The sequence below is a fragment of the Chiloscyllium plagiosum genome, unplaced genomic scaffold (assembly GCF_037043375.1).
Source record: "Chiloscyllium plagiosum isolate Xiang-an unplaced genomic scaffold, Cpla_swu_hap1 HiC_scaffold_16, whole genome shotgun sequence".
Taxonomy (NCBI): Eukaryota; Metazoa; Chordata; class Chondrichthyes; order Orectolobiformes; family Hemiscylliidae; genus Chiloscyllium; species Chiloscyllium plagiosum.
Genome location: NW_028270154.1, coordinates 89,170,883 through 89,195,844, shown reverse-complemented (window position 1 = coordinate 89,195,844; position 24,962 = coordinate 89,170,883). Strand labels below are relative to the sequence as shown.

The 24,962-nt window shown below is 39.2% G+C and overlaps 1 protein-coding gene across 1 annotated transcript in view; it reads left to right on the top strand.

Annotated features, from left to right (window-relative positions):
- The window catches only part of LOC122556835 (matrin-3-like), a 95,064-nt gene that overhangs the window by 63,860 nt on the left and 6,242 nt on the right, over window positions 1-24,962 (top strand). Inside the window, exons 6-13 of the mRNA XM_043704071.2 lie at window positions 2,740-2,813; window positions 3,971-4,108; window positions 5,787-5,918; window positions 12,177-12,317; window positions 14,691-14,822; window positions 16,829-16,881; window positions 18,027-18,444; window positions 21,079-21,397. Coding sequence (XP_043560006.2) covers window positions 2,740-2,813; window positions 3,971-4,108; window positions 5,787-5,918; window positions 12,177-12,317; window positions 14,691-14,822; window positions 16,829-16,881; window positions 18,027-18,444; window positions 21,079-21,397 — 1,407 coding nt within the window. The remainder of the gene's footprint in view (window positions 1-2,739; window positions 2,814-3,970; window positions 4,109-5,786; window positions 5,919-12,176; window positions 12,318-14,690; window positions 14,823-16,828; window positions 16,882-18,026; window positions 18,445-21,078; window positions 21,398-24,962) is intronic.

The window sequence follows — 24,962 nt, the reverse complement described above, 5'->3', positions numbered from 1 at the left end:
AGAGTGTAAAAGTAGGGAAGTGTTGATGCAGCTGTACAAGGCATTAGTGAGACTGCCATATTCCAGGCGCAAATAGTTTTGGCCCCCTTATTTGAGGGAAGTAGTTGCATTGGCAGCAGTTCAGAGGAGATTCCAGAGGTGAGGAAATTTGTCTTACGAAGAGAGATTTTTGACTGTCACCCTTATGTTTTATTGACTTCCGTCAAATTTCCCCTCAACCTGTTCTGCTCCAGAGAAAACAGCCCTAGTTTTTCTAGCCTTTCTTTATAGCTCATACCCTCTAATCCAGATAGCATTCTGGTTAACTTCTTCTGTATTCTCTCTAAAGCTTAATCTTTCCACAAAGTCTAGTTCAGCTGGATCAGACTTGTGATCTTTATGGATCACTTCTTGTTACCTTGAATGATCTACCCTTTGAAGGAATGTGCCCCGTTCATATACTGTTTCGCTATGTAAGGCTGTATCTATCTACAAAAATGTGGATGTTTATAGAAACCATTGTTTGTTGTTTATCCCACTTCTGATCTTTTGGCCTTAATCTTTGTTCGAGTGTCTTTGTTTTTAGTCCTTCGATTGAGAGAACCACCTGGCTTAGCAGGCTTTTTATTTTGTGATAACTTAGCAATTGACCCATTATTTAGGCAAAGAGTCTCTTGACCTAAGCGTATGTCATCCTTGATATTTAAGTTTCCAGGCTGTCTTTATTTAATCATTGTGCCTTTCCTCCATGTTCACTGTCAAGCTAAAATGTTAAAGCAAATGCATGCTGGGCCACTTCTAATCAATTTTAAAATATTCTAGTCAGAAGCAAGTCAAGGTGACATCAAAAAGTTTTAAGCAGCCTCCCAACAGGTCATCTCTGAATGGCACTGATCTAAGTTTTCTGATTCATTTTAGCAAAAAGGAAATGTCCTTTGCTGCAAAGGTAAATTAAGCTTTCATTAGAAAGCTGTTCCTTGATGACTAAAGAACTGCTTTCCTCCTTTTCCAGGATCTGAGAACATTATTTGCCAGTCTCATGACATGAAGGCACATATTGAGTTCGAAGAATACCCATGTAATTGTCCCTAATTGCTAGTGTGCGCTTTCAATACAGCATACTGTTAGTTAACCCGATCCCAATGTCTGTAAGATTATCATGAAACATTAACCTGTGTTGGAGCTTTCCTGTGACCTGGTAACCTGGGCAACAGATGTAATGGTCATTAAAAAAGTAATGTTGGTTTAATTTTCCAAACTTCCCTTGATTTGGGGAAAGTCCAATTAGATTAGAAGATAGTAAATGTTATTCCTTTATTCAAAATTAGAGGGAAACAGAAAGCAGGGAGCTACAGACCAGTTAGCTTAACATCTGCTCGAGGAAAACTTTAAAAGCTAATATTAAACGAGTCATAGGATGTTTCTGTAAGTTTAAGGTTGTGGAGCAGAGTTGACATGCTTTAAAGACACTTCTTTGTGTTTTATTTTTGTACCTGTCTGTTTATTCAAGGGAGAGTTTTACAAATGGATTGGAGTTTTAACTAGTCGAGTTAAAATACAGTGGTTTGTACATGTTTAGCTGTGGTTAGAAGTTAGTTACTTGTAATAATTGTCAAACTTTGGTAAATACAGAAATCTGATCTGTGCTTTCTGTCACCCTGGGTCTTAAAGTCTCAAATTCTATGTACTTGATAAACTTTTTGATTTCTGGGACTACTCTGGGAATAGCAAGGCTTGATTTTCAGTATGCCACTCCAGTGAGACATGACTGCTTTGTGATTAGGCAACTATGTTTAACCAGTTTCTTAGTGTTAGATGGTTACCAGGAACAGGAGCAGCCATACATTATTATCAAACCTGATTCTCTGTCTCAATTCTATATTCCCACTTTTTACCCATATCCTTGAGGTATTTAAAATCTTTAAAAAAATACTCTTTCCTGAATATATTCAGTGACTTGGCTCCTGCAGCCTTCTATAGTAGAGTATTGCACAGGTTTGTGAACCTTTGGCTGAAGAAATCTTTCCTCACTTCAGTCCTAAGTGGTGTCCTCTGGTTCTAGACTCTAGATCGTTCTCCCTAAATCCAATCTGTACAGCCCTATTAGAATTTTATATATTTCAATAAAACACCTCTCTCATCCTTCTAAATTTAGGAAAATCAATCTCATCATAGACCAATATAAAAAAATGAATGAATTGTGGATGCTGGAAGTCACAAACAAAAACAGAAATTGCTGGACAAACTTGGTCTGTCTGGCGCATCTGAAGAGAAATCTTGAGTTAACGTTTTGGGTCCAGCGACCTTCCTCAGAACTTAGGCTCCTTATTAAGGGATGGAAGATTTTGCGTGTAATCAGGAATGTGCATTTGAGGTTATAATCAGACCAACCATGATCTTAGTGAATAGCAGAACAGACTTGAGGGACTGAATGGTCTATTCCTGCATTTTGTTATTTGCATGCTTGAATAGAGGGAGAATGTTAAGATTTGTTAGAACTCCTTATAAAAATGTTTCCTGATCATGAGAGGTCAATTTGAGGAAGATGGATGTTATAGACAGCATGGTCATTAGTTACATCCAGTAAGAAAGGCTTACACCATTGAGTGTGAATCAAGCAGAAGGCAATATGCATCCCAAGGTTACTATCATGTCAGGTTCATAATGCAAATAAAATAAAAGAAGGCGAGGAAAATTGAGAAGATACAAATGCAAGTTTATTTTCTATAGTGACATTGCTTAATTATTTCTGTGTTTTAGCATCAAGTCGCAAAGGTCCTATGGATAACAAGCAAGGAAACAACACTCAGAGGCTGCAGAAGCCATCCAGAATGGTTGGTGTTTCATATTCTTATAAGATTTTTGTATTGAAGGTATTCATGTTGAATAAAGTCTATTTTTGGACAACGCTTGACATTTCATAATGAGAAATTAATAAGAGTAGTATCTTAGTTCCTTTAGTTTATCTTTATCATGGATGTAGTGGTGGTGATCATTCTAAGTTATACTGGATTGTGATTCAATATCTAGTTCTCTACATGGTACGTTTCTGATCTTGAAACATGTTTGTGGTCAAAACACTAAATATATGTCTAGAAAAATGGTAAAATGTGAAACACTGAGTTATTTTCTATAATTAATTTTTGCGTAAGTGTAGAACAGGGTTGACAGATGTGACGTGGCTTTCTTGTGTTGTATCACCACAAAGTTGTACAGCTTCATGTGTCTCTTCAGAAAGTAAGTTGTGTGTATATATCAAAGAATATTTGGGGAGGTGGGGATGTAATGGTCACACTGTTGGACTAGTAATCTAGAACACAAGGCTCAGAAAATTTGGAATTGAATCTCAGCATGGCTGGTGGTGAAATTAAATTTGAAAAACAAAATTGGAATAAAATAAAGCCAGTCTAATGGCGACATTTGACCACTTTCAGTTGTCAAAAGCACTCACCTGATTCACTGATATTATTTAGGGATGGAAATTTGTCATTCTTACAGTCTAGTCTCGATCCACAACAATGTAGTTGACTCCTCTGAGAAATTAGTCTGAGCTAAATGCTGGCCTAGCCAATAATGCTCATATCTCATGAACTTCTTTGTTTAGCATCAGTGTTCTACAGGATCACTCTTCCACACTGGTGAAACAGTTCATAGTTGGACTTGGGCAAATTCTTTATGCAAGTTCATTACATGTAGAAAGGCATCTACACCCAGAGTGTTGGTGTATTTACAGGTGGAATTTTCTGTGTTTATTTTTTATGCCCATTGAGATCAAGATTGTATTTGGTTAAGGATTCTATTATTTTAAATGTCTCCAATCTGTTGATCACCTGGCATGGTTCAGCTGATATTTGTACGTGATATTCTATTAGAGATTTTGAACAAAAACAATCTATGAAGAATTTATTTCATTTTTCAAGATTTTTAAATTTTATTGTTAAAAGTTTGAGTAAGATGTCTTTTAATGCTAAGTCCTTTTCTCCTGATTTAGAATGCGAGTGATGAGCCTGGCCGAGTAGTTCACATTAGTGAGTTGCAGCGAGGTAGATGTACGAATCGTGATCTAATCAAGCTGGCTGAACCTTTTGGGAAGGTTACAAACTACTTACTAATAAAATCAAAGGGTGAGGTAAGCACAAACATGCCTAGATTGTCATACCTCAGTGTTCTGTTGAAGCATATGGGGATTTAATAATCATTCTAGGTATAAAAAAGGCAGCTTTTCTTCAGTAAGAAAATTAGTGAATTATGATACAAAATCATGAAAGTTTTGTGATAAGAAATGGCTATTCAACTCATCAAAACTCAGACTTCATGTTCTCTAGTTCACTTGACCTATCACTTAAATTTCTTTAACTCTACTTTCTCCAATCTTCATCCTGTTAATCCACTGGACAGGCTAAACTTGATTTTATTTTTGCCTCATCTAAGGCATTTAATACTTAACAAACCTTAACCCTGTTAATTGTTTCAGAAATTCTCTCCTCATAATGAAATCCTAGTAACCTTTGGGTTATTCTTTTTCTGTCTTTCACCTCGATAAATATATAAAGCATTTGAAGAATGCCAGCCAATATTATGCAGTGCTTAAAAGCACCAATGACCTTAAAGCACAGCACAACCTGCATAAACGTTTCTACACTTTTTTTTAATGTTGTTAACACATAAGTGGGCGGCACGGTGGTACAGTGGTTAGCACTGCTGCCTCACAGCGCCAGAGACCCGGGTTCAATTCCCGCCTCAGGCGACTGACTGTGTGGAGTTTGCACGTTCTCCCCGTGTCTGCGTGGGTTTCCTCCGGGTGCTCCGGTTTCCTCCCACAGTCCAAAGATGTGCAGAGTCAGGTGAATTGGCCATACTAAATTGCCTGTAGTGTTCGGTAAGGGGTAAATGTAGGGGTATGGGTGGGTTTCGCTTCGGCGGGTCGGTGTGGACTTGTTGGGCCGAAGGGCCTGTTTCCACACTGTAATCTAATCTAATTAAAAATCTAAACATTAAAATTAATGGTCTATTGTCAGTCAAATTACATTGTTGTGAGCAACGGTCCCTTTAAGAACTAGCTGGCAGCTCATGCTCATTCAGGTGTATGCCATATGGTACATTGATAATGACCCTACTCTGAGGCAGGAGGCCAGCGTTCAGGTCCCACTGCCCCAGAAGTATGCCATTACATACTTGGACAGGTTGATTTCAGAACAGTATGTTGTAGTCGCAGTGTCCCTACCTCTGGACCAGGTGGTCTGGGTTTAAGTTCCACCTGCTCCAGAGCTATGTAATACTATCTCTGAACAGGTTGCATGGAAGTATCAAGGGTTGGTTTGTTACAGTTTGGACTTGGTCAGAAAGGGGAGCAAATAGTAGTTTGAACTGAAGTATCAAATGCAAATAACATGTGGAAGACAGACTATCTTCTGCAATTGGTAAATGGATGACTAGCAACCTAATATCCCCAATAAACTTAGTTTCCTGGACTAATACCATTCAGTCCGTCGGGGATTCTTGTGGCACAGTGGTAGTGTTGCTGACTCTGGGCCAGAAGGTCTATGTTCAAGTTCCATTTTCCATGGAAGGGCAACATAACATGTATAAGTGGAATGTTTAAAATAATTTTTTCTTTTTTTCTTTCATTGTGTAGAGCTATTATCTTTTCGTCTCGCCTCACTGTATTACCATTTGCTTTCCTTTATTATTTATTCAAATATTTTAATATTTTGCCTTGAATATTTATTTGGAGGTGGTCATAAAAAAATTAACAGATGATTGTGGGAATCTACTTGCATTCAGTATTTGTATTTTTTTAATTATAGGGATTTGTGGAATTGGCATATCCTGAAGCAACTCAAGCCATGGTGAAGTTCTACCAAATGAAACCAACATTTATTGATGGCAATGCTGTCAGAGTGGAACTTTCCCAGAAATATAAAAAGCTGACTATAATGGTATTTTATTTATAACTGATGTATGGAAGTTAATAGCTTTATTTATATTTATACAGGTATACTTCCACGTAAGTATGGTTTATTTGATTCAGAGCCATGGATGATAAACATGCAAAAGAATTCCTCAAGCATGCGAGTTAATAGCATCTCATTGCAGACAATCAAAATAATCAGTTTGAACCTCTGCACAGTAGATCAAATATGGATAAGTCTGATTCATATTCACCAATAACTGGGCCTAAATTTGCTATTTTAGATACTTCATAAAGTTATTTTCAGGTTCAGTGTGAAACTTAATTAGTGATAGTTTAACTTTTATGGATATCATGTAAGGCCTCACTATCTTTCAGAATTGCAACGTCAACACGCAGTTTCAAATCCTTAACTGTCTTACTATGTTGCGCCTTCAGAATCTGACTACCCAGCGCTTTCTTCCCACCTCTGTAATCGTTTGCTGCAAGCTGCAGGGCCACTACCTTTAATAAAGGTATAAGTGGTCAGATTTCACTTCTGGGCCTTGGCCACTGTCTTGGACATTGTGCATCTTCTTCTGCACATAAAGAGAGAAATTGTAACAATAATGCTGTGCTACAATTATGCCTTCAGGTTTGTGGGCAGTGTGACATTTGTTGGCAGCAGTAATCCTCAGTTTGCTCCTCGTTATGCAATGTCTTGGAGTTGACTATCCCCCACCCCAAACTTCCATAACTCGTGTTGTCTTGCAGTGTGACATGTATACTCGATGCCGCCATGTACTTGAGGAACACACAAGATAACACAATAGCAGACTGACGTCGCAGTTTATATCCATCTCCAGAATGGTTAGCCATTTTGGCAGTGTAATGATGTTCTTTGGATCACCCCAGGGCTGCTGCCCTCCACTGCAACCAAGTCCAGGCTGCTTATTTTCTGGCTGAGGTTTCTTTTCCCATCGAAGGGTGAGGGACTTACAGCCTGAAGAAGGAGCTGCAGAGAGTCATCATCAAACTTGGGTCTGTCATAGAGATGTACAGCATAGAAACAGACCCTTCGGTCCAACCCATCCATGCTGACCAGATATCCCAATCCAATCTAGTCCCACCTGCTAGCGCCTGGCACATATCCCTCCAAACCCTTCCTATTCATATACCCATCCAAATGCCTCTTAAATGTTGTAATTGTACCAGCTTCCACCACATCCTCTGGCAGCTCATTCCATACACGTACCACCCTCTGCGTGAAAAAGCTACCCCTTAGGTCTCTTTTATAGCTTTCCCCTCTCACCCTAAACCTATGCCCTTTGGTTCTGGACTCCCCGACCCCAGGGAAAAGACTTTGTCTATTAATCCTATCCATGCCCCTCATAATTTTGTAAACCTCGATAAGGTCACCTCTCAGCCTCTGACACTCCAGGGAAAACAGCCCCAGCCTACTCGGCCTCTCCCTGTAGCTCAGATCCTCCAACCCTGGCAACATCCTTGTAAATCTTTTCTGAACCTTTCAAGTTTCACAACATCTTTCCGATAGAAAGGAGACCAGAATTTAACACAGTATTCCAACAGTGGCCTAACCAATGTCCTGTACAGCCGCAACATGACCTCCCAACTCCTGTGCACAATATTCTGACCAATAAAGGAAAGCATTCCAAACGACGCCTTCACTATCCTAGCTATCTGCGACTCCACTTTCAAGGAGCTATGAACCTGCACTCCAAGGTCTCTTTGTTCAGCAACTCTCCCTGGGACCTTACTATTAAGTATATAAGTCCTGCTAAGATTTGCTTTCCCAAAATGCAGCACCTTGCATTTATCTGAATTAAACTCCATCTGCCACTTCTCAACCCATTGGCCCATCTGGTCCAGATCCTGTTGTAATTTGAGGTAACTCTCTTCGCTGTCCACTACACCTCCAATTTTGGTGTCATCTGCAAACTTACTAACTGTACCTCTTATGCTCGCATCCAAGTCATTTATGTAAATGACAAAAAGTAGAGGGCCGAGCACCAATCCTTGTGGCACTCCACTGGTCACAGGCTTCCAGTCTGAAAAACAACCCTCCACCACCACCCTCTGTCTTCTACCTTTGAGCCAGTTCTGTATCCAAATGGTGAGTTCTCCCTGTATTCCAGGAGATCTAACCTTGCTAATCAGTTCTCCTTGCTCTGGAACCCTTCCCAACACTTAGCTCTGTTCTCTTTGCTGTTTGTAGAGAGAGAATAGAGATTTATTGTTTTTTTTTTTGTTTTCCTAAACATTTTATATTCAATAGAGGAATGGATCAACTGTGTTTAAATTTTCTTTCCCTCCTAGTAAAGGTTTCAAAACTTGCAAAGTAGTTAGAATCAAACACTTTTCCCCCTGAAATAATTCAGTGAAATTTAAATGCCACCTTAGACCTCAAAGCGATAGTTTTTGGCGCAGCTTTTGCACCAGCATGTCAAGGGTCCCTTTAGAGTCGCTAAAAATGTAATTGATTTCGCATTAATGGACTGCCCTCTCTCCTCAGACACCCCACCTTTGTTCATTGACTGGGCAAGCTGTCCCCCTTCCTGAATGTAATTGGCCAGTTTCCCAAGGAGCAGCCATTAATTGGACATTAAAAACATTGTTGACTGTCTTTCAAAGTCGGGGGTGGGAATTGGTGATGCACACACTTCTAGAATGGGCTCCCACCCACAGTTGGGAAGCATTAAATTCAGCCAGTGGTGTTGGTCAGGAAGCCATCAGCAAAATTTAGAGAGAGGCACACAGTTATGTTTTGAAATTGGTGTGAAGCAGATATTTTAAAAGTGACAAAATGGTTGTATGCTTTTTTGTAATTGGATTCAGCAATCACATTGAGTCAAATTGTCATGGTTTAAAAATTAGAAGAAAATGGTCAGAAAATTAATTAGTTGATCCCTGAACTGGCAAATAGTCAGCATTGAACAATTCTGCCTGTACTACTCAAAAGTGCTGATCTTGTTTTATTCCATGAAACGGGGAATCTGTCTGAAAGTGAATGCAATGACTCAGTCCTTTCAAAGCAGGTAGGTCCATTTGATCCCTGGAAAGATCGTGTTGAGCTGAAAATATGGTTGCTATCTTGACCATCTGAAATTTCTACCCAATGAATGTGGATAGACAATGTCAACTTTTAAAGAAGACTGATGAATGCTATCAAGCTCTTTCAGATATTGGAAATGTATAGCCAGAGAAAGGTGAGCTATTTGACAGGGTGAGACAGCATTATTAGTTTGCTGGATCCCATGAATTTTGGAGCAACTTGAGGGCTCAACTTAATGCATCACTATGGACTTCTGCTATGAGAGAGGATCAGAAAATAAGCACCCACTGGAGCTCAAAGAAGTTGATTAAGCTGCAGAATGTTTAATTAACTTCAGTGAGAAAGACTGATACCTGCTGGTGTTCCTTACCTGGGTTATATCACCATAATAACTTTTATCCCCTGAACTTCATATGAACGTTTGAGCTGACCCAACCTGGCTGCAATTAAGTAATTAAGTTTAGTGATGTAATGACCAAAGGCATATCCAACATGTGGTTTGTGAAACGTAAGTTAGTAACATTCATGTTATTAGCCCACTTTAATTACTGATGACTTAAGATAAAGCAGACCATCAGTCGAGCTTTTGCTCAAACAGGTTAATGGTTAGCTTATCACGTTATTACTGAAATTTACTTATGAGTAAAGAGAGAGTTATTAATAATGTAGAAACATCAGGAGTTAAATGAGTATAGCTAAGACAAAAGATGCAAGTCCCACTGCAGTATCTTGGGGTCATGTTGCTTGAGTTCATTGGTGCTGTGGCAAAGAGATTGACACTTCAATTCTGATCCAGTAGCTATGATAGCTTCCTGTATTTGGTGTTTTGCTATGCGCGTGGATAAACCGGACAACAGATTTTGGGAGGGATGAGACTCCTGACTTCTGGTCCTGCAAGTGTGCACTTTTAACTGTTATGTTAATTTACGGCAGGTCATTACATGTTTCAAGATGCCTGTTTTTCGCCCTCCCTCACTCTGTTGAACTGCTCAGATGGTGTTTCTTGATGTCTGCATTGCAAATTGGCTGTATGGTCAGTTTTGTATAGTTTCAGAGCTGAAAATGTGTTGCTGGAAAAGCGCAGCAGGTCAGGCAGCATCCAGGGAACAGGAGAATCGACGTTTTGGGCATTCCTGAAGAAGGGTTTATGCCCGAAACGTCGATTCTCCTGTTCCCTGGATGCTGCCTGACCTGCTGCGCTTTTCCAGCAACACATTTTCAGCTCTGATCTCCAGCATCTGCAGACCTCACTTTCTCCTTTGTATAGTTTCAACTTGGAAAAATACTTATTGCAGACTGATGAGTAGCTGAGAGTGCTGATTTGTCCAGGTATTAGGGTTAGACTCAGCTGAGTCAATCACCTCTTCAGATGTTGTTGTAAACGAATTGAATGGCTCCCACTTTTATGTTTGTAGTAAGAACAACTTCTGCAACTTAAAATGACCCATTGTGCTGCACATGGCTAGATGCATCTATAACACTTGGCTGTGCAATTTGAGACACAGCTAACACAGTTCATTAGGCTTTGAAAGTAGACTAATAGCCTGGTTGCCTGTGGTCTCCATTTTGAAATCTTTTATTTCCAATTTGTTAAAGAAAATCTACACTATCAGTCAATGCAGTCATAACGAGTGACAATAGCGAGAATTGTGAAGATGATGACTTTGCTGAGTTTTGATTCTATAAGTCACTTAGGAAGGAATTATGATTTGGTGATGATGAAGAAATAGCAGTTATCCATTTCAGAATGGCTACATGTTGCATGTGATGGTGGTATTGTGCAACAGCATCATAAATGGTAGGTGCTGCTGCTGAAGAAATCTTGTTGAGCTACATCAAGATGTTTGAAAATGATATGCAACGCATCAATATGCACTCAGTCATGTGTTTTGCCCAAAACTGTTGACTGGTCTGAGAAAAATTTGAAGCATTTGTTTGTATATTAGTTATGAAGATGACACCTAATATTCAAAGAAAACCCTATTATTGTGTAATTCAAGTATAAAATTTAAATTTCATGATTCTTGCCTTTACTCTTAAAATCAATTGGAAGCTATTGTAACCTCATCCTATCTGACCGAATAAAATTTGGCTATGTTTGGAAAATCACTTGAAGTATACTTTTATAAATCCTGCTTGCATCCTCTAAATTCTCAATTCATTGTCACCTTTAATATAGTTTTGTTCTTTAGTGTGCAGCTGTTTTGCAATATACTTTATTTTAAAATTGATTAAAGCAAGGGTGTTGTGAACCCTCATCAAAATAGCACTCCCTTGTATTTAGTTGCTAAAGAGCAAAAATAAAAGTCAATTATGGCTGAACCCTTCAATCAAAATAGAATTTGGGCCTGGGCCTTGTGATAAATTGTGTTTATATGGGGTTCCAAAGTGAAGAATAAGTTTTGTTTGTACATACTTCAGACTTCTCTGCCATTCAGTGATTCTTATTCTGTGCTTTTTTGATGCCTCGATGATGATGCCTTTTTCCACTTGAGGCAGGGTGGAGATTTTAAAAATAAAAGGGGAGGCAATGGCCTAATAGTATTTTTGCTAGACTGTTAATCCAGGCACTTCTGGAGACTTGGATTCGAATTCTGCCGTGACAGGTGGTGGATATCGAAATCACTAAGAATCTGAAATCAAATGATGACCATGTTTTTTTTATTTCTTTACAATTGACAGTCTGGTTCACTACTGCCCTTTTAGAGAGGAACACTGCCATCCTCTCCTGGTCTGGCCTACATATGATTCCAAATCCACAGCAATCCTACATCGCAGGAATGAATTTTGAAAATCAATTATTTTACGTACTAGACCATTCTAATCCTTGCTGAAAATTGTAGTAAATGAAGATGAGTGGTTTGGAGCCTGGTCTGCTATCTGAGCATTTTTAGTTTGAAAATGTTTACAACAGCATTGATACATTAGAAATAGGAGCAGGCGTAGACATGAGTAAGAGGGCCCTTATACCTCACCTTTTTAAATTTGCCTCGAAAGTATGTTACATGGGTATTGTTGGAAAGTCATAAACTAATTTTGTAATTTTACTTGAATTTCTGGTTTGGCTGAAAATCTAATTGTTCTCTAATTTGTGGTGCCGGGTAGTTGGTGGAGAAAGGGAAATGGTGAGATGTGTTTTTAGCATGAAGATATCCAGGATGTTTCACTCAGTAAGTATCAACAGTTAAGTATTGAGGATTATGTTTAAATATTTTTCCATGCTTTCACATTTAGGGCAAAGAAAGTGAAGAACGAAGCCGGGTCGTCCACATCAGCAACTTGCCTTCTGTTGGCTATTCTGATTCAGAAATTGTATGCCTTGGTATGCCCTTTGGGAAAGTGACCAACTACTTACTAATGAGAGTTAAAAATCAGGTACTGTAGGATTAAAGTACTGCAGTAATATGAAATATTTCGTTAATATTCATCGTTTTAAGTCAGTCAAATAATCATTCACATTTGCTTATTTTGACTATTTGTTTGGCACTTCTACCTTGAAAAATTAATAGGCATTTACAAGGAGGAGAAATTTCGTTATTTGATAACATTTTGACTTTTAGATGCTGGAATTCTGCTTGTTTTATTTTTATTTCCGTACTCTCCCTTCACTCACCCTCCTCCTGATCTTCTTCCCCAGCCCCCCAACCTTTCCACAACCTACATGCCCAGCCCAGCCTGTAGGAGAGTGTGTTCTGCTGCTGGCAATGTGATGGAGCTGTGGAGTTCAAGGTCAGCAAGCACAATATTTTGGGACAGAGGGACACAGAGCAGCAGAACCCAATGCTCAGTGAAGTTTGGCAATGCAGAAGGAGGGAAAAGTGGGCTAGTTAGTAGGAGGAAGAGAACTGATCGTTGTGTGTTCAGAGGGGTTTCACTGAGTTTTTGTTACCAGGGTATATGGAGATCTTGGATGAAAACTGCATAAAGTCATAGAAATATACAGCATGGAAACTAAATCTTTTGATCCGTGTCAGCCAGATATCCTAAATAAATCTAGTTCCATCTGTTAGCATTTGGCTCATATCCCTCTAAACCGTTCCTATTCATATCCCCATCCAAATGACTTTTAAATGTAGTACTAGCCTCCACCATTTCACCTGGCAGCTCATTCCATATACACACCACACTCAGCGTGAAAAAATTGCCCCTTAGCTCCCTTTGAAATCTTTCCCCTCCCACTCTAAACCTATGTCCCCTAGTTTTGGACTCACCCACCCCAGGTAAAATACCTTGTCTGTTTACCCTATCCATTCCCCTCATGATTTTATAAACCTCAATAAGGTCACTCCTCAGCCTCTGACTCTAGGGAAAATAGCCCCAGTTTATGTAGTCTCTCCCTATAGCTCAAACCCTCCAACCTGTTCAACATCCTTCTAAGTATTTTCTGAACCCTTTGTACGTTTTTACAGAGTACTGCCATAGCATAGATTTCCATATCTACAGAACAACCTCGATTATCTGAACATGACGGTGGGGAATATTTTGTTTGGATAACGTTTTTACTGGACCTTGAGACCCTTGTCGGATGATAATCCGGAATTTGGATAATTGATGTTCGGATAACCGAAGTTGTTCTACATATGATGTTGATTTGTAATGTGCATATGTTTTAAGTGGTGGTGGTCTGCTGTCCTTGCCATGCAGATGCTCCCACAATTCAGTTAGGAAGGAATTATGATTCAGTGACGAAGAAGAAATAGCAGTAATCCATTTCAGAATAGCTGCATGATGTAAATGATGGTGGTTTTGTGCAGCAGCACTGTAAATGGCAGCTGCTGCTGAAGAAACCTTGTTAAGTCACATCAAACTGTTTGGAAATAAGAGTGATACATTTTGTTTTAGGTGGATTCGTTTTGGTGTAGCTTTTTCTCAAACATAGTGTGTTTGGTTGGTGTATAAGGGTTTCCATCTGTTCATCTATCCATGCTGCTTTATTTATTTTTCAGTTTTAACTTTTGAGCCATAGACAGTGATTAACTCATATGCCCTAGCTGTAGCAACAGCACAGAAGCAGCTTTACTGCTCCCAGTGTTAAATTCATAATGAGTCATTAGTAATAGGTGTATATGTAAAAATTGAGTAAAACGTTGATATCGCAAACATAAAGAGAAAACTGACATGGGGGTTGGAGACATAAAAGTATGTATGAATAATTTAGCAGAAATAGATTCAGTGAAAGAGTACCTATATTAGTGAAGTATGACATAATTTCTATTGCAAGAGTTGGAAGAAGTTGAAACCAAGTAGGCAGAATAACCAAAAGCAAATTCTTTACAGTTTCCACTGAACCATTGATATAAAATGATGGTCAAGCCTAAACATGTTAAGTGAGATGGGAATTATTATTTCTCAATGCACATTATGAAGAGATTTTAATCATGATGCTTTGCTAGATTTACAGCACCTCCAGAAGCAATTGATATTATTAAATATAGTGACTTTGATAGCATTAAAGTTAAAGCTAAAATTACTTGCAGAAGTAAAGGTCCTTAACGGATCCTTAAGGCCAGGTTAATTTGAAAATCATTGACCAGCAATGAAAGAGGGGAATACCTCGTACCCAGAGATGAATTTTCTTGGTAAGTTTGTGTCAGTTCTGCTTCCCTGCTAAGACAGATGATTCTTAATTAAAAGTGCATTGTTTGAAAGACTGAACAAGCGGCCACCTTTGATATTTTTCCTGTGGTACTGAAGCCATTATTCCAAAACCTAGTTACACTTTCCAGTGACACTTTGTTTCAATCACAGGTTTTCCTGGAAATGGAAACACACCAGATGGCAATGGCCATGATAGAAAAGTTCAAGAAAATCCCTCTGATGTTCCATGGCAGAGAACTGAAAGTATATTTGTCTGAAAAATACAGAAGCTTAGTGTTAAGGGTAAGTTGTGTGGCTAATGTTCAGTTATAATCATAAAAGTTGAGGCCAGTGAGTGTTTAAGGATAAGATTGCAGAGTATTTGGAATTGCATGGTAAAATGGGGCTAAGTCAATGTGGCTTCGTCAAGAGGAGGTAATGCCTGATAAGTCTGTTAGAATGCTTTGAGGCTCTAATGAGTAAGATAGTCAAAGCTGAGCCAGTAGGCATATCTATTTGGATTTCCAGATGGTCTTTGACAAGGTGCGGCACAGGAGGCTGTGAAATAAGATAACCCCTGGTGTTTGCAGCAAAACACTAACAAGGATAGAGGATTGGCTGACTGGCAGGAGGCAGAGAATGGGGATAAAGGGGTATTTTTCAAAATGGCAGCCGGTGACTTGTGGAGTTCTGCAGGGGTCAGTATTGGGATCACAACAATTCATGGTATACATTAATGATCTGGATGAAGGAACTGAGGGCGTTGTTGCTGATTTTACAGATGACACAAAGTTAGGTGGAGGGGCAGGTTCAAGCAGTGGGACGGTTGTAGAAGGACTTGGACAGGCCAGGAGAGTGGGCAAAGAAGCAGCAGAAGGAATACAGTGTGGAAAAGTGTGAGGCTTTGCACTTCGGTCAGAAAAATAGAGGTTTTGACTTTTCTAAATGGAGAAAGTGTGAAGTGGAAGTGAGAACCATGAAGTGATTTGGAAGTCCTAGTTCAGGATTCTCTTAAGGTTAACATGCAGGTTCAGTTGGCAGTTAGGAAGGCAACTGCAATGTTAGTATTCATTTCAAGTGGGCTAGAATATAGGAGCAGGATGTACTGCTGAGGCTGTTTCAGGCTCTGGTCAGACTACATTAGGAACATGAGCAGTTTCAGGCCCTTTATCTAAGGGGCTGCCTTTGGAGGGGATCCAGAATATATTTATAACAGGGATCACAGGGGTGAAGAGCTTGCCCAATAGGGAATGATTGAATACTCAGGGTCTATACTCGATCAAGCTTAGAAGGATGAGAAGGGATCTCACAACGGAATACTGAGAGGCCTAGATAGATTGAGCGTGGAGATTATGTTTCTACTAATAGGAGAGACTAGGATCGAAGGGTACAGCCTCAGGTTGAGGGGATAGCCCTTTAGAACTGAGCTGCATGATTAATTTGTGGAATTCATTGCCGTAGAAAGCTGTGGAGGCCAAGTCAATGAGTGTATTTAAGGACATAGGTTCTTGATTAGTAAGGGCAGGAGAATGATATTTACTGACATCGCTATGATTGCATGGCAGAGCAGACTCAATAGGCTGAATGACCTAATTCTGCTCCTGTATCTTTTTGGTCTTACTGTTGTATTTCATTGACATTTTGATATTGAGATTAGCAAACTCTAGACTTTTTCTGGCACACAAATGCTCGTTTAATTTGTGTTGCCAATGTGGTATAATTTGCTTCAACCAACATATAGTGCTCCTGTCTGAGTAGAACCAGCATGGCTCCAGTGAGCAGCTGGGCAATGCTGTTAGGTAATTTAAGCAGCTGTGTGGTTGTAGGTATATATTCAGAGCACGTATCATATAGATACATTTGCCTTCTAGGTCCTTCTGTTTAAACATAGAACTTTCAGTTGGATTAATGGATAATTGCAGAGTGATTATGGCATATTTTGTTAAGCTCTAACAAGCAAGTTATTTAAACTGTTTAACAAGACAGCCCATTTATCTAAATAAGGTCAGGAGTCACATGACACCAGGGTATAGTCCCACAGGTTTATTTGAAATCACAAGCTTTTGGAGCGCTGCTTCATGAGCCTGACAAAGGAGCAACGCTATGAAAACTTATGATTTCAAATAAACTTGTTGGACTAAACCTGGTGTCATGCAACTTCTGACCTTGTCCACCCTAGTCGACACCGACACCGCCGTCTCATATTTATTTAGATAAAGGAGTACAACATGTACTTTAAGAATTGTCCGGCATACTTCAGGTATTAATTCAGGTAGCAATGGAGGATTAATATTTTTGTCTTTTTTCAGAAACCAGGCAAAGGAGTTGATGAACTGTTGAGGAACAGAGAGCGAGAAAATCGGTACGCTATCTGCTCGGGTGCTGAAATCTGTTTTATTAACCTTGTCTCCAAATTTTAACTATAACCCATTCAGAATTAGTTAAACTTGTTTGAAAGGCAGCTAATCTGTAAGTAGCAAGCTACAGTTGATTAACTTCTGATCATTTCAGGTGTGAATTGTTTAGTGACCGGCATTTACTTTTACAAATATCATTCAAATGGCATTTTGGAGTACCAAGGTACTTGGTTTCTAAGACATTAACAATTAGCGAGCGACCACTTGTTTGTTAAAATGTAACAGTAGCATTGTTGTATACATCTCTGCTGCTAATTCCAGAGCATTTTTAGTAGAGGCTTGTGGAATTGGTGACAGCCATCAAAGATGGATTAAAGTATGTGGAAATGAAAGAAAACAATAAAGATTAAAAGTTAATGTTTCAACTCACTCAACCACACCTGTTTTTCTAAGTTAATAGACTTATTTCCAAACTTTAAAAGGCTGTACTTTCTCCTGGAGTTGTAGGACATTAATTTACATGTCATGTGATTTTCAGAATTCCATACCTTCCATGGTAATAGATTCAAGGTAATTTCAGCCCAATTTTTTTTTTACTGCAACCTTTTGACAGCAGGAAAATTAGATCTTGTGGATGAACTAGTTTAATTTCCTATGTCACTATTTTGACTATACCATATTTTTTGGCAGGGTCTGAGAGTTCAGTTGACTGGCTGCTTTGCCATGCAGGTAAACACCAACTGTGGGTTCAATCCCTGTGGGTGGTGACCCTCAGGTTAAACCACCACCAGTTGTCTTTCTATATTGAGCGAGAGCCCTATGATCCACAAGGCCTATGGCAACTTTACCTTTACATGATCATAAATTGAGAACACAGACCAGTGACCTTCTAGATCTCCGACATTATCACAGATGTATGGGAAATGCATAAACACCACTACTTTGTCAGATTTAATTAGCTTATCCCTGGGTGGGGAAATACTTTTCATCTGGTTTTTTAATGCCAGCTAAAATCACAAGCTTGTAATCCAAATAATCACTGAAATAAACCTATGTTAAAACTGAAGACTTTTTTCATTTTTTAAAAAAAAGAACAATTTGTGGTACTTTCTGAAATATCTCATGTTAAAGATGTCTGTTTTGATTTCAGAAAAAGGGGTCGTTCTCATAGCCCTCCTTCTAAAAGAGCACGATCACCCAGCAACAAGAGAAAGGCTCAAGATAAATCCAAGAATTCTAAGGAAACAGACCATGAAAATGCACAAACAGGCTCTCCTTCAATGGAGAATGCAAGCCCTAAACAGTTGGAAGGAGAGAATGTTGCAAAGATTAAGTCACAGGGTGGCCCTTCTCCAGACACCAAGAACTACGAAGAAGGTGGTACAGAAGACTTACTATTAACGTACGATGAATTAGTGAAGGACAAATCTGCAGCTGGTGACAGAGAGGATGATTTGGAAGTGGAATTGGACCCAGATATAGAAGTTGGGCATTTCAATGACGGTGAAATGAAAGATGAGTCTGATGCAGAACTAAGCTCCCGAGATGCAACACTGTCATCTGAGAAGGTAGGCATTAAAAGTTCACAAATTTGCAACTACTTTTGAGTATTCTAACAATTAAAATGTGTTAAAATGTATTATTTGGATTCCAGAAACACAGGTTTTGTTTCTCCCTTCCAGTATCCATATTCTTTTACATAGCTGGTGTCAATACTTTAGAATTCTTGCATTTCAGTCACTTTTCATTCTAGTTTCAAGTCAGTGTGTATTTGTAGTATAGTGAGTGTAATGTGTTAATAATGGGTAAGTTTGTATGCTGTACAACATAGTCATTATGGTAAACTGCATGAAATAGGAATATCTTTTTTGAAATAAGTGCGACTTTGTCCTTTACAGCTGAAAAGCCTTGAGATTAACAGCGAAAGAGCATGAGATGACTTATTGCTCCTAAGCTCCAGCACAGCAGTGCTAAATTATGCTTTGAAGCACACCCAATGGTTTCCATGCAGCCTTCACATACATATTGAATATTACCATCATCCTTTATGGGAGTGGAATATAAAGTGGTTATTTCTTTTATTCACTCATGGGACATGGGTGTTGCTGGCTGGGGCCAAAATTTTTTGCCTGTCCCTAGTTGAAGGTGAGAAGGTAATGGTGAGCTGCCGCCTTGAACTGCTGCAGTCCATGTGCAGTAGGTTTATCCACAATGCCATTAGGGAGGGAATTCCAGGATTTTGACACAGCATCACTGAAGGAATGATATGTTTCCAAGTTAGGATGGTGAGTGGCTTAGAGAGAACTTGTAGGTGGTATTACTCCTATATATCTGCTGCCCTTGTCCTTTAGGTGGAAGGAGTTGTGAGTTAGATGTGCTGTCTGAGGATGTTTGGCAACGTTTGCAAGTGAAACTTGTCGATTATATGTACTGCTGCTACTGAGCACCAATGATGGAGTGACTGAATGGCAACACATCCACAAATAATCAAGTGGGCTGCTTTGTCATGGATGGTGTCAAGAGTTTTGAGTGTATTTGGAGACGCATTCATCCAGGCACTCCTGAATTGTGCCTTTGGTGGGGTAATGGGGTGAGTTACTCACTGCAGTATCCCTCGCCTCTGACCTGCTGTTGTGACTGCTGTATTTATGTTGTGGGTTCAGTTCATCCTGGCCCGATTGTGAGAGATTGTGATGAAACACCATTGAATCTCAAGGTAGCGGTGGTTACATTATCTCTTATTTGAGATGGTCATTTAAGTGGCCTGAGTGTTTCTTGTAGTAAACTGATACTCGATATAAGTGCAATCATTGCAGCATAATTGGAAATCTCATATACCTAGCAAATTTCTTTCACCTTTTCTTTTGGATGTGGCTGTTTATAAGACAGTGTTCAGTTGCAGTGTGACTTCCATATTATTGTGGTGCAATTTTTCAATGTAAAGCATCTCCCATTTCCAAACTGCTATCATTATGTATTTCCTGAAATGTAGTATCACTAGATGGAGCAGTTTTCACTTCCTGTCTGCTTCCAAGATTTTTTTTTCCTGTCACTGCTGAAAAACCATGCTGAAAAACTCTTCAGAGTTCCTTGCTTTGAACATGTATGTTCTTATAGTGAATTGACTATGTATTATAACATATGATGTGCAGATTTCAAGGCACAATATCTACAGGGAACCAGTCTTAGAGCTACTGGACTGACAATACATTATCTATCTGTTTATGTTGGACCACCGCAACATATTCCTTTATCATTAACTACATCTTGTTGAAACAAGCAAACTCAACGAAATAGGTGACAGCCAAGTACTGCTCATTTCTCAAGAAATTGGGGTCAACCTTCCTGGCTTAAGACTAATCAAGGCTTGTCACTTTACTGTTAATAAGCATTAATGGGTGCATTCTCCATGACAACACCTCTACCAATTAGATCTAACTCGTCAACAGTCAGCACTGTGATAAGTGTGTATGTTGGTCTTCTGCTTGAATTGGTATTCTTGCAAACTGTCTTGGTGAGTGCAAGATAAAAAACTTTGACAAAATGTCTTTTCTCAGCAGTTCCTAAAAGAATATTTGTCCATCTGGATCAATTAAACCACCATGTTTTATATAGCCAAACAAAAGCCATTCGGGTCCTCCTGCTTTCAGTGATCTACTTGAGTTGTTGAAAAGGTCTTTCTTTTGGCCATTAGTCCAATACTGCTTGATGAGCTTTCTAGTTTGAGTGGTGAACATAATGCTTGGATCCTTTAACTGATTCTTGTTGTCGACTTCAGCATTATTTAGAAGAAGCTGTCTTAGCTCCTGTATTGATCCAGATGTACGTCACCACCAAGTTTGAATGACCTTTTATGTGGTCTTCACCTTCTGCAGAAACATCCTTCTTTTCCTTCTTTTTATTTGAGTCCTTGCCTCACTCTTATCAATTTGATGTTTTAGTAATTTGCTCCCTTCAGGGTGGCTGAAATTTAGGTCCAAATAAAATGATAAGCAAGAGGAGTTTGATGGCCATTGTATTTATGCAGGGCTCCTTTTGATCATCAAACTCAAAAAGGCCAGTACCTCATTCTTTTGTTACCTCGGCTAAAACAAATCATTGGATCAGCCTAGAGATCTTACAGTGGATCTTGTATGTATTGTGAAGCTGCTGAATTTTATTGTGAATTAATGACATTTTTTGGTTTTTTTTTCTCTCTGTAGAGATCAGAAGGCATTCGCTGTCCAGAGTACATGGATGAGTTTTTTGCCCTTGATGAGATTGATGATCCAGATGGTCAGAAAATCAAATCTGCTCAAACAGACAAAATGCTTTCTGATGACATCAAAGATGAACAAGATGCTGAAAATGAAAGTTATCTAAGAAATAATATGAATGAAAACACTGATGTAAAAACAGGTGAAGAAGTGAAGGGAAACATGTCCACATTAAGTGGAGAGCCATCAAGCGAGCAAATCCAGGCACTCTCTCCTCTTCCAGAAGAATACAAGCTTGGGCCATATAAACCCAACAATCCTGTAGGTAAGATTTTTCTTTAAATAGTACCTGGGATGTTGCTGCTAAGGCTAGAATTTATTGCTCATCCTTTAAATCCTTAAATGTGGTGAGCCATCTTACTGAGTGCAATTGACAGGTTAACTAGGCTATTTCAGAGGGCAGTTTGATCACATTGTTGAGAGTTCTGGAGTTATCTATTGCCCATAGCATTTAGGGTCAGGAGACTTTCTTCCCTAAATGAAGTTAATTGAATTATTGAATGAGATGGTTCTTTTTTAAAGCTGATGATCAAGAATGGCAATCATTACTGAGAACTAGCTATATATTCAAGATTTTTAATTTAATTAATTGAATTTAAGTACCCTGTATTGGATTTGAACTCTTTGAAGTTACTAGTCCAACAACCTTAGCATCAATTAATCCCTTAATATTTTCTTTCTCTCTCGATGACTAGATTCTTCAGTTGCTTTTCATCAGAAAACTGAGGAGCCTATGAGTTAAAACAATGCCTTAGAGCTAATTCTTCATGAATAAATTACTCCATGTGATGTGAACACACTTCCCAGTAAGATCAGTAATAACCAATCGTTCCTGAATGATTTTCCCTTTCCTAACCCTTGTCTTCAAGGGCTGATTATAACAGGTCCTTGGCAAAAGTGGGTACTGCAGGTGCTGGAAAAGCACAGCAGGTCAGGCAGCATCCGAGGAGCAGGAAAATTGACCTTTCAGGCAAAAGCCCTTCGTGATGAAGGGTTTTAGTCCTAAATGTCAATATTCCTGGTCCTCAGATGCTGCCTGACCTGCTGTGCTTTTCCATCACTACTCTAATCTGTAACAGGTCCTTTCCCAGGCAGAGATTGGCTATTTCAGCAAGTGGACCTGTGAGTACTATGAGCCCTGAGACAGAATTGACACCTGCCAATGCTGGACAACGCTGCCACATCACATCTGAGTGGATATGGAGTTGAGTTAACTGTTTGCATGCCAAACAACCTTGTAATGGAGAAAAAAAACTTCACATTTTGGATAAAGAATTGTGTACCTGTACATAGAAATGAATGTCACTAAAGATAATGTTGGTTAGAAACAGGGTTCATTCTCATGGGGAATGAGGAAATGGGAAAGTAATTGAGCAAATACTTGAGCCTGGATTATCATTCCCTGGTCAGAGCATAGAGAGTTGGGCTGTTTCTCAGCATCACAGACCTGAACTTGGAAAAAATGGCCCAGAAGGTCAGACTTTCTTTTCATTGCGACGGGCCACCCTTGGAGATGAGCCAGAATGAATGCAGAGACAAGCTGAGCAGAAGTCTATAATAGTTCACTGTCACTGTTTAGAAGTTTATTTCATTTTAAAATACCTGTAGACCTCACCCCTCAAGCTTCCTGACCTCACCCCTCAAGCTTCCTACCGTCATAACCTTTCTCTCCCAGCCCCCACTTTCCAAAAACACTCCATGTCACCTCATACTAACCTCTGCCAGTTTCATCTCGACTTACGCTAACTACTGTTTGCCCTGAAACCAATTTATCAGTATCCATTATGGTCAAACCTCAGTACCTAAGCAGAGATGAAGTTCTTTTTATTGTAAGGAGAATGGAATATAAAAGTAAGAAAGCTTTGTTGCAATTGTTAGAATGTCGGTAAGGCCATGTCTGGACTATTATGTACAGTTTTGGTCTCCTTATTTAAGAAATAATGTAACTATGTTAAAGGCAGTTTGAATGAAAACATAGGATGGCTGGATTCTCATTTGGGAAAACCCATTTACTACAATACAATTCTTTGCCTACCTAATGTTATAAGAATAAGCGTTTAATTGAAATTCACAGTCCTCATAAGAACAAGCATTGAAATTAATTTATAGCTTAACTTTAAAGAGTCTATAACCACTTGGAGCTGTCAGTCAAATGGCAGGCACACTACTATGATAAAGGATGGTTGTGAAATAAGTGATGTATCAGAATTCCTGTGATGGGAGTCCTCGGGTTATGTCAACAGACAGCGAGAAATAGCAGGCAATGCTCTGTGTTAATACTTCAGTTGGCCAGGATTTTAAAAGATCTTGACAGCTCCTTTTGATAGGTCCTCTTGATATTTAATCTTGGCACAGATTTTAACAGAACTGTTGACACTTACCATATGTTTGTGTGGATAGTCAATGTGTTTATGCAACTGTATCCACTTCATGCCTACTTGTACCATTACAAAGGGTACTTACCCCTTGGGGAGGTTATCTTACCTCTCCAAAAGAATACCCTAGTTATCTAAATAATTGCAGAAAGTGACCAGCTCTTAGAAGTTTTGCTGTGCACACTTAAGTGCACTTTTGGGTAACCAGAATCTCACTATGGAACCATCTGATGATTTGAATAACCAGCTGCCTTTGTGAAGTCTGAATACATGAATGTCATCTTGATCCCATTCCACTCGTGAAAATGGCAAGTGCTTTGTTTGGGGATGGGACTTCGAATTTTTTGGACTTAACCATTTTTGCCACAAGCAAGAAGCCTTCCTGTAAAAATGTTATCCTTTATGTGTATCTACACAGTACACAAGTTGTATATACACACCACAAATGGAGAGTAACCAGAGACAGATGAAAGTAATTTGAACTATAAGTTGACAGATGTTAACTGATGGCTTACATTTTAGCATTCAAAAATGAGTAGATGCAGATAATAGATCAATGATTAGAAATTTCTACTAGATTTCTGACACTGGTGATTTAGAAAGCTCCCAGTTTAAAATGTGATGCAATTCTGTGGACTAGCCCAAGGAATGGGGTACAAAAATATTGGTAACTATTGTCAGTCTGAGAGATCAGGAACTAACTGCACAGCTGTAATTGGAGGAGCATTGAGCATGAGAGAATCTGAGTAGCTGCTGCTTCAATGTAAATTTTGTCTCTTCCATGCTGGTTGCTCCAGCTCCTCTCATCACAGGTCTCATCCTCCTGTTCTTGCTGCTCCTCCAGTGACATGGTCTGTGATTGGAGGAATGTTGATGACCATTGAATCAGATTGCAAAGGATCTAACTTTTTTTTATTGCATCCACAGTGGGTTCCTAGAAAAATAATAGAAATCATGGCTGCCATTATGTAAAAATATGTTTAACAGTCTAAGCTTTTCTAGCAATGATAGTGTTTGTGTAGAAAATTGTAACTTGGCAAGTTTTTAAACCAGAAATGCATGTTTATGCACAGAGATATTAGCTAGATGATGAGCATTAAGGTAAAGCCCAAGTCTCTAAAGTGGCAATGAATTCATAGACAGAAATTATATTCACAAAAGGGTGTCTAAATAATAATTTGCCGTTAGGTAAATTGTTCAATATTGTACCAGTAGACCCCAGCATCTGGGTCTTGAACACTACCAGCACTCATCAGAAGCCAGACTCCTTCCTGAGGGAAATGCTACTAAATAGAAATGACGTGAGATTAGATTCCCTACAGTGTGGAAACAGGCTGTTCGGCCCAGAAGTCCATACCAACCCTCCGAAGAGCAACCCACCCTGACTAATGCACCTAACCCTATGGGCAATTTAGCATAGCCAGTTCACCTAACCTGCACATCTTTGGACTGTGG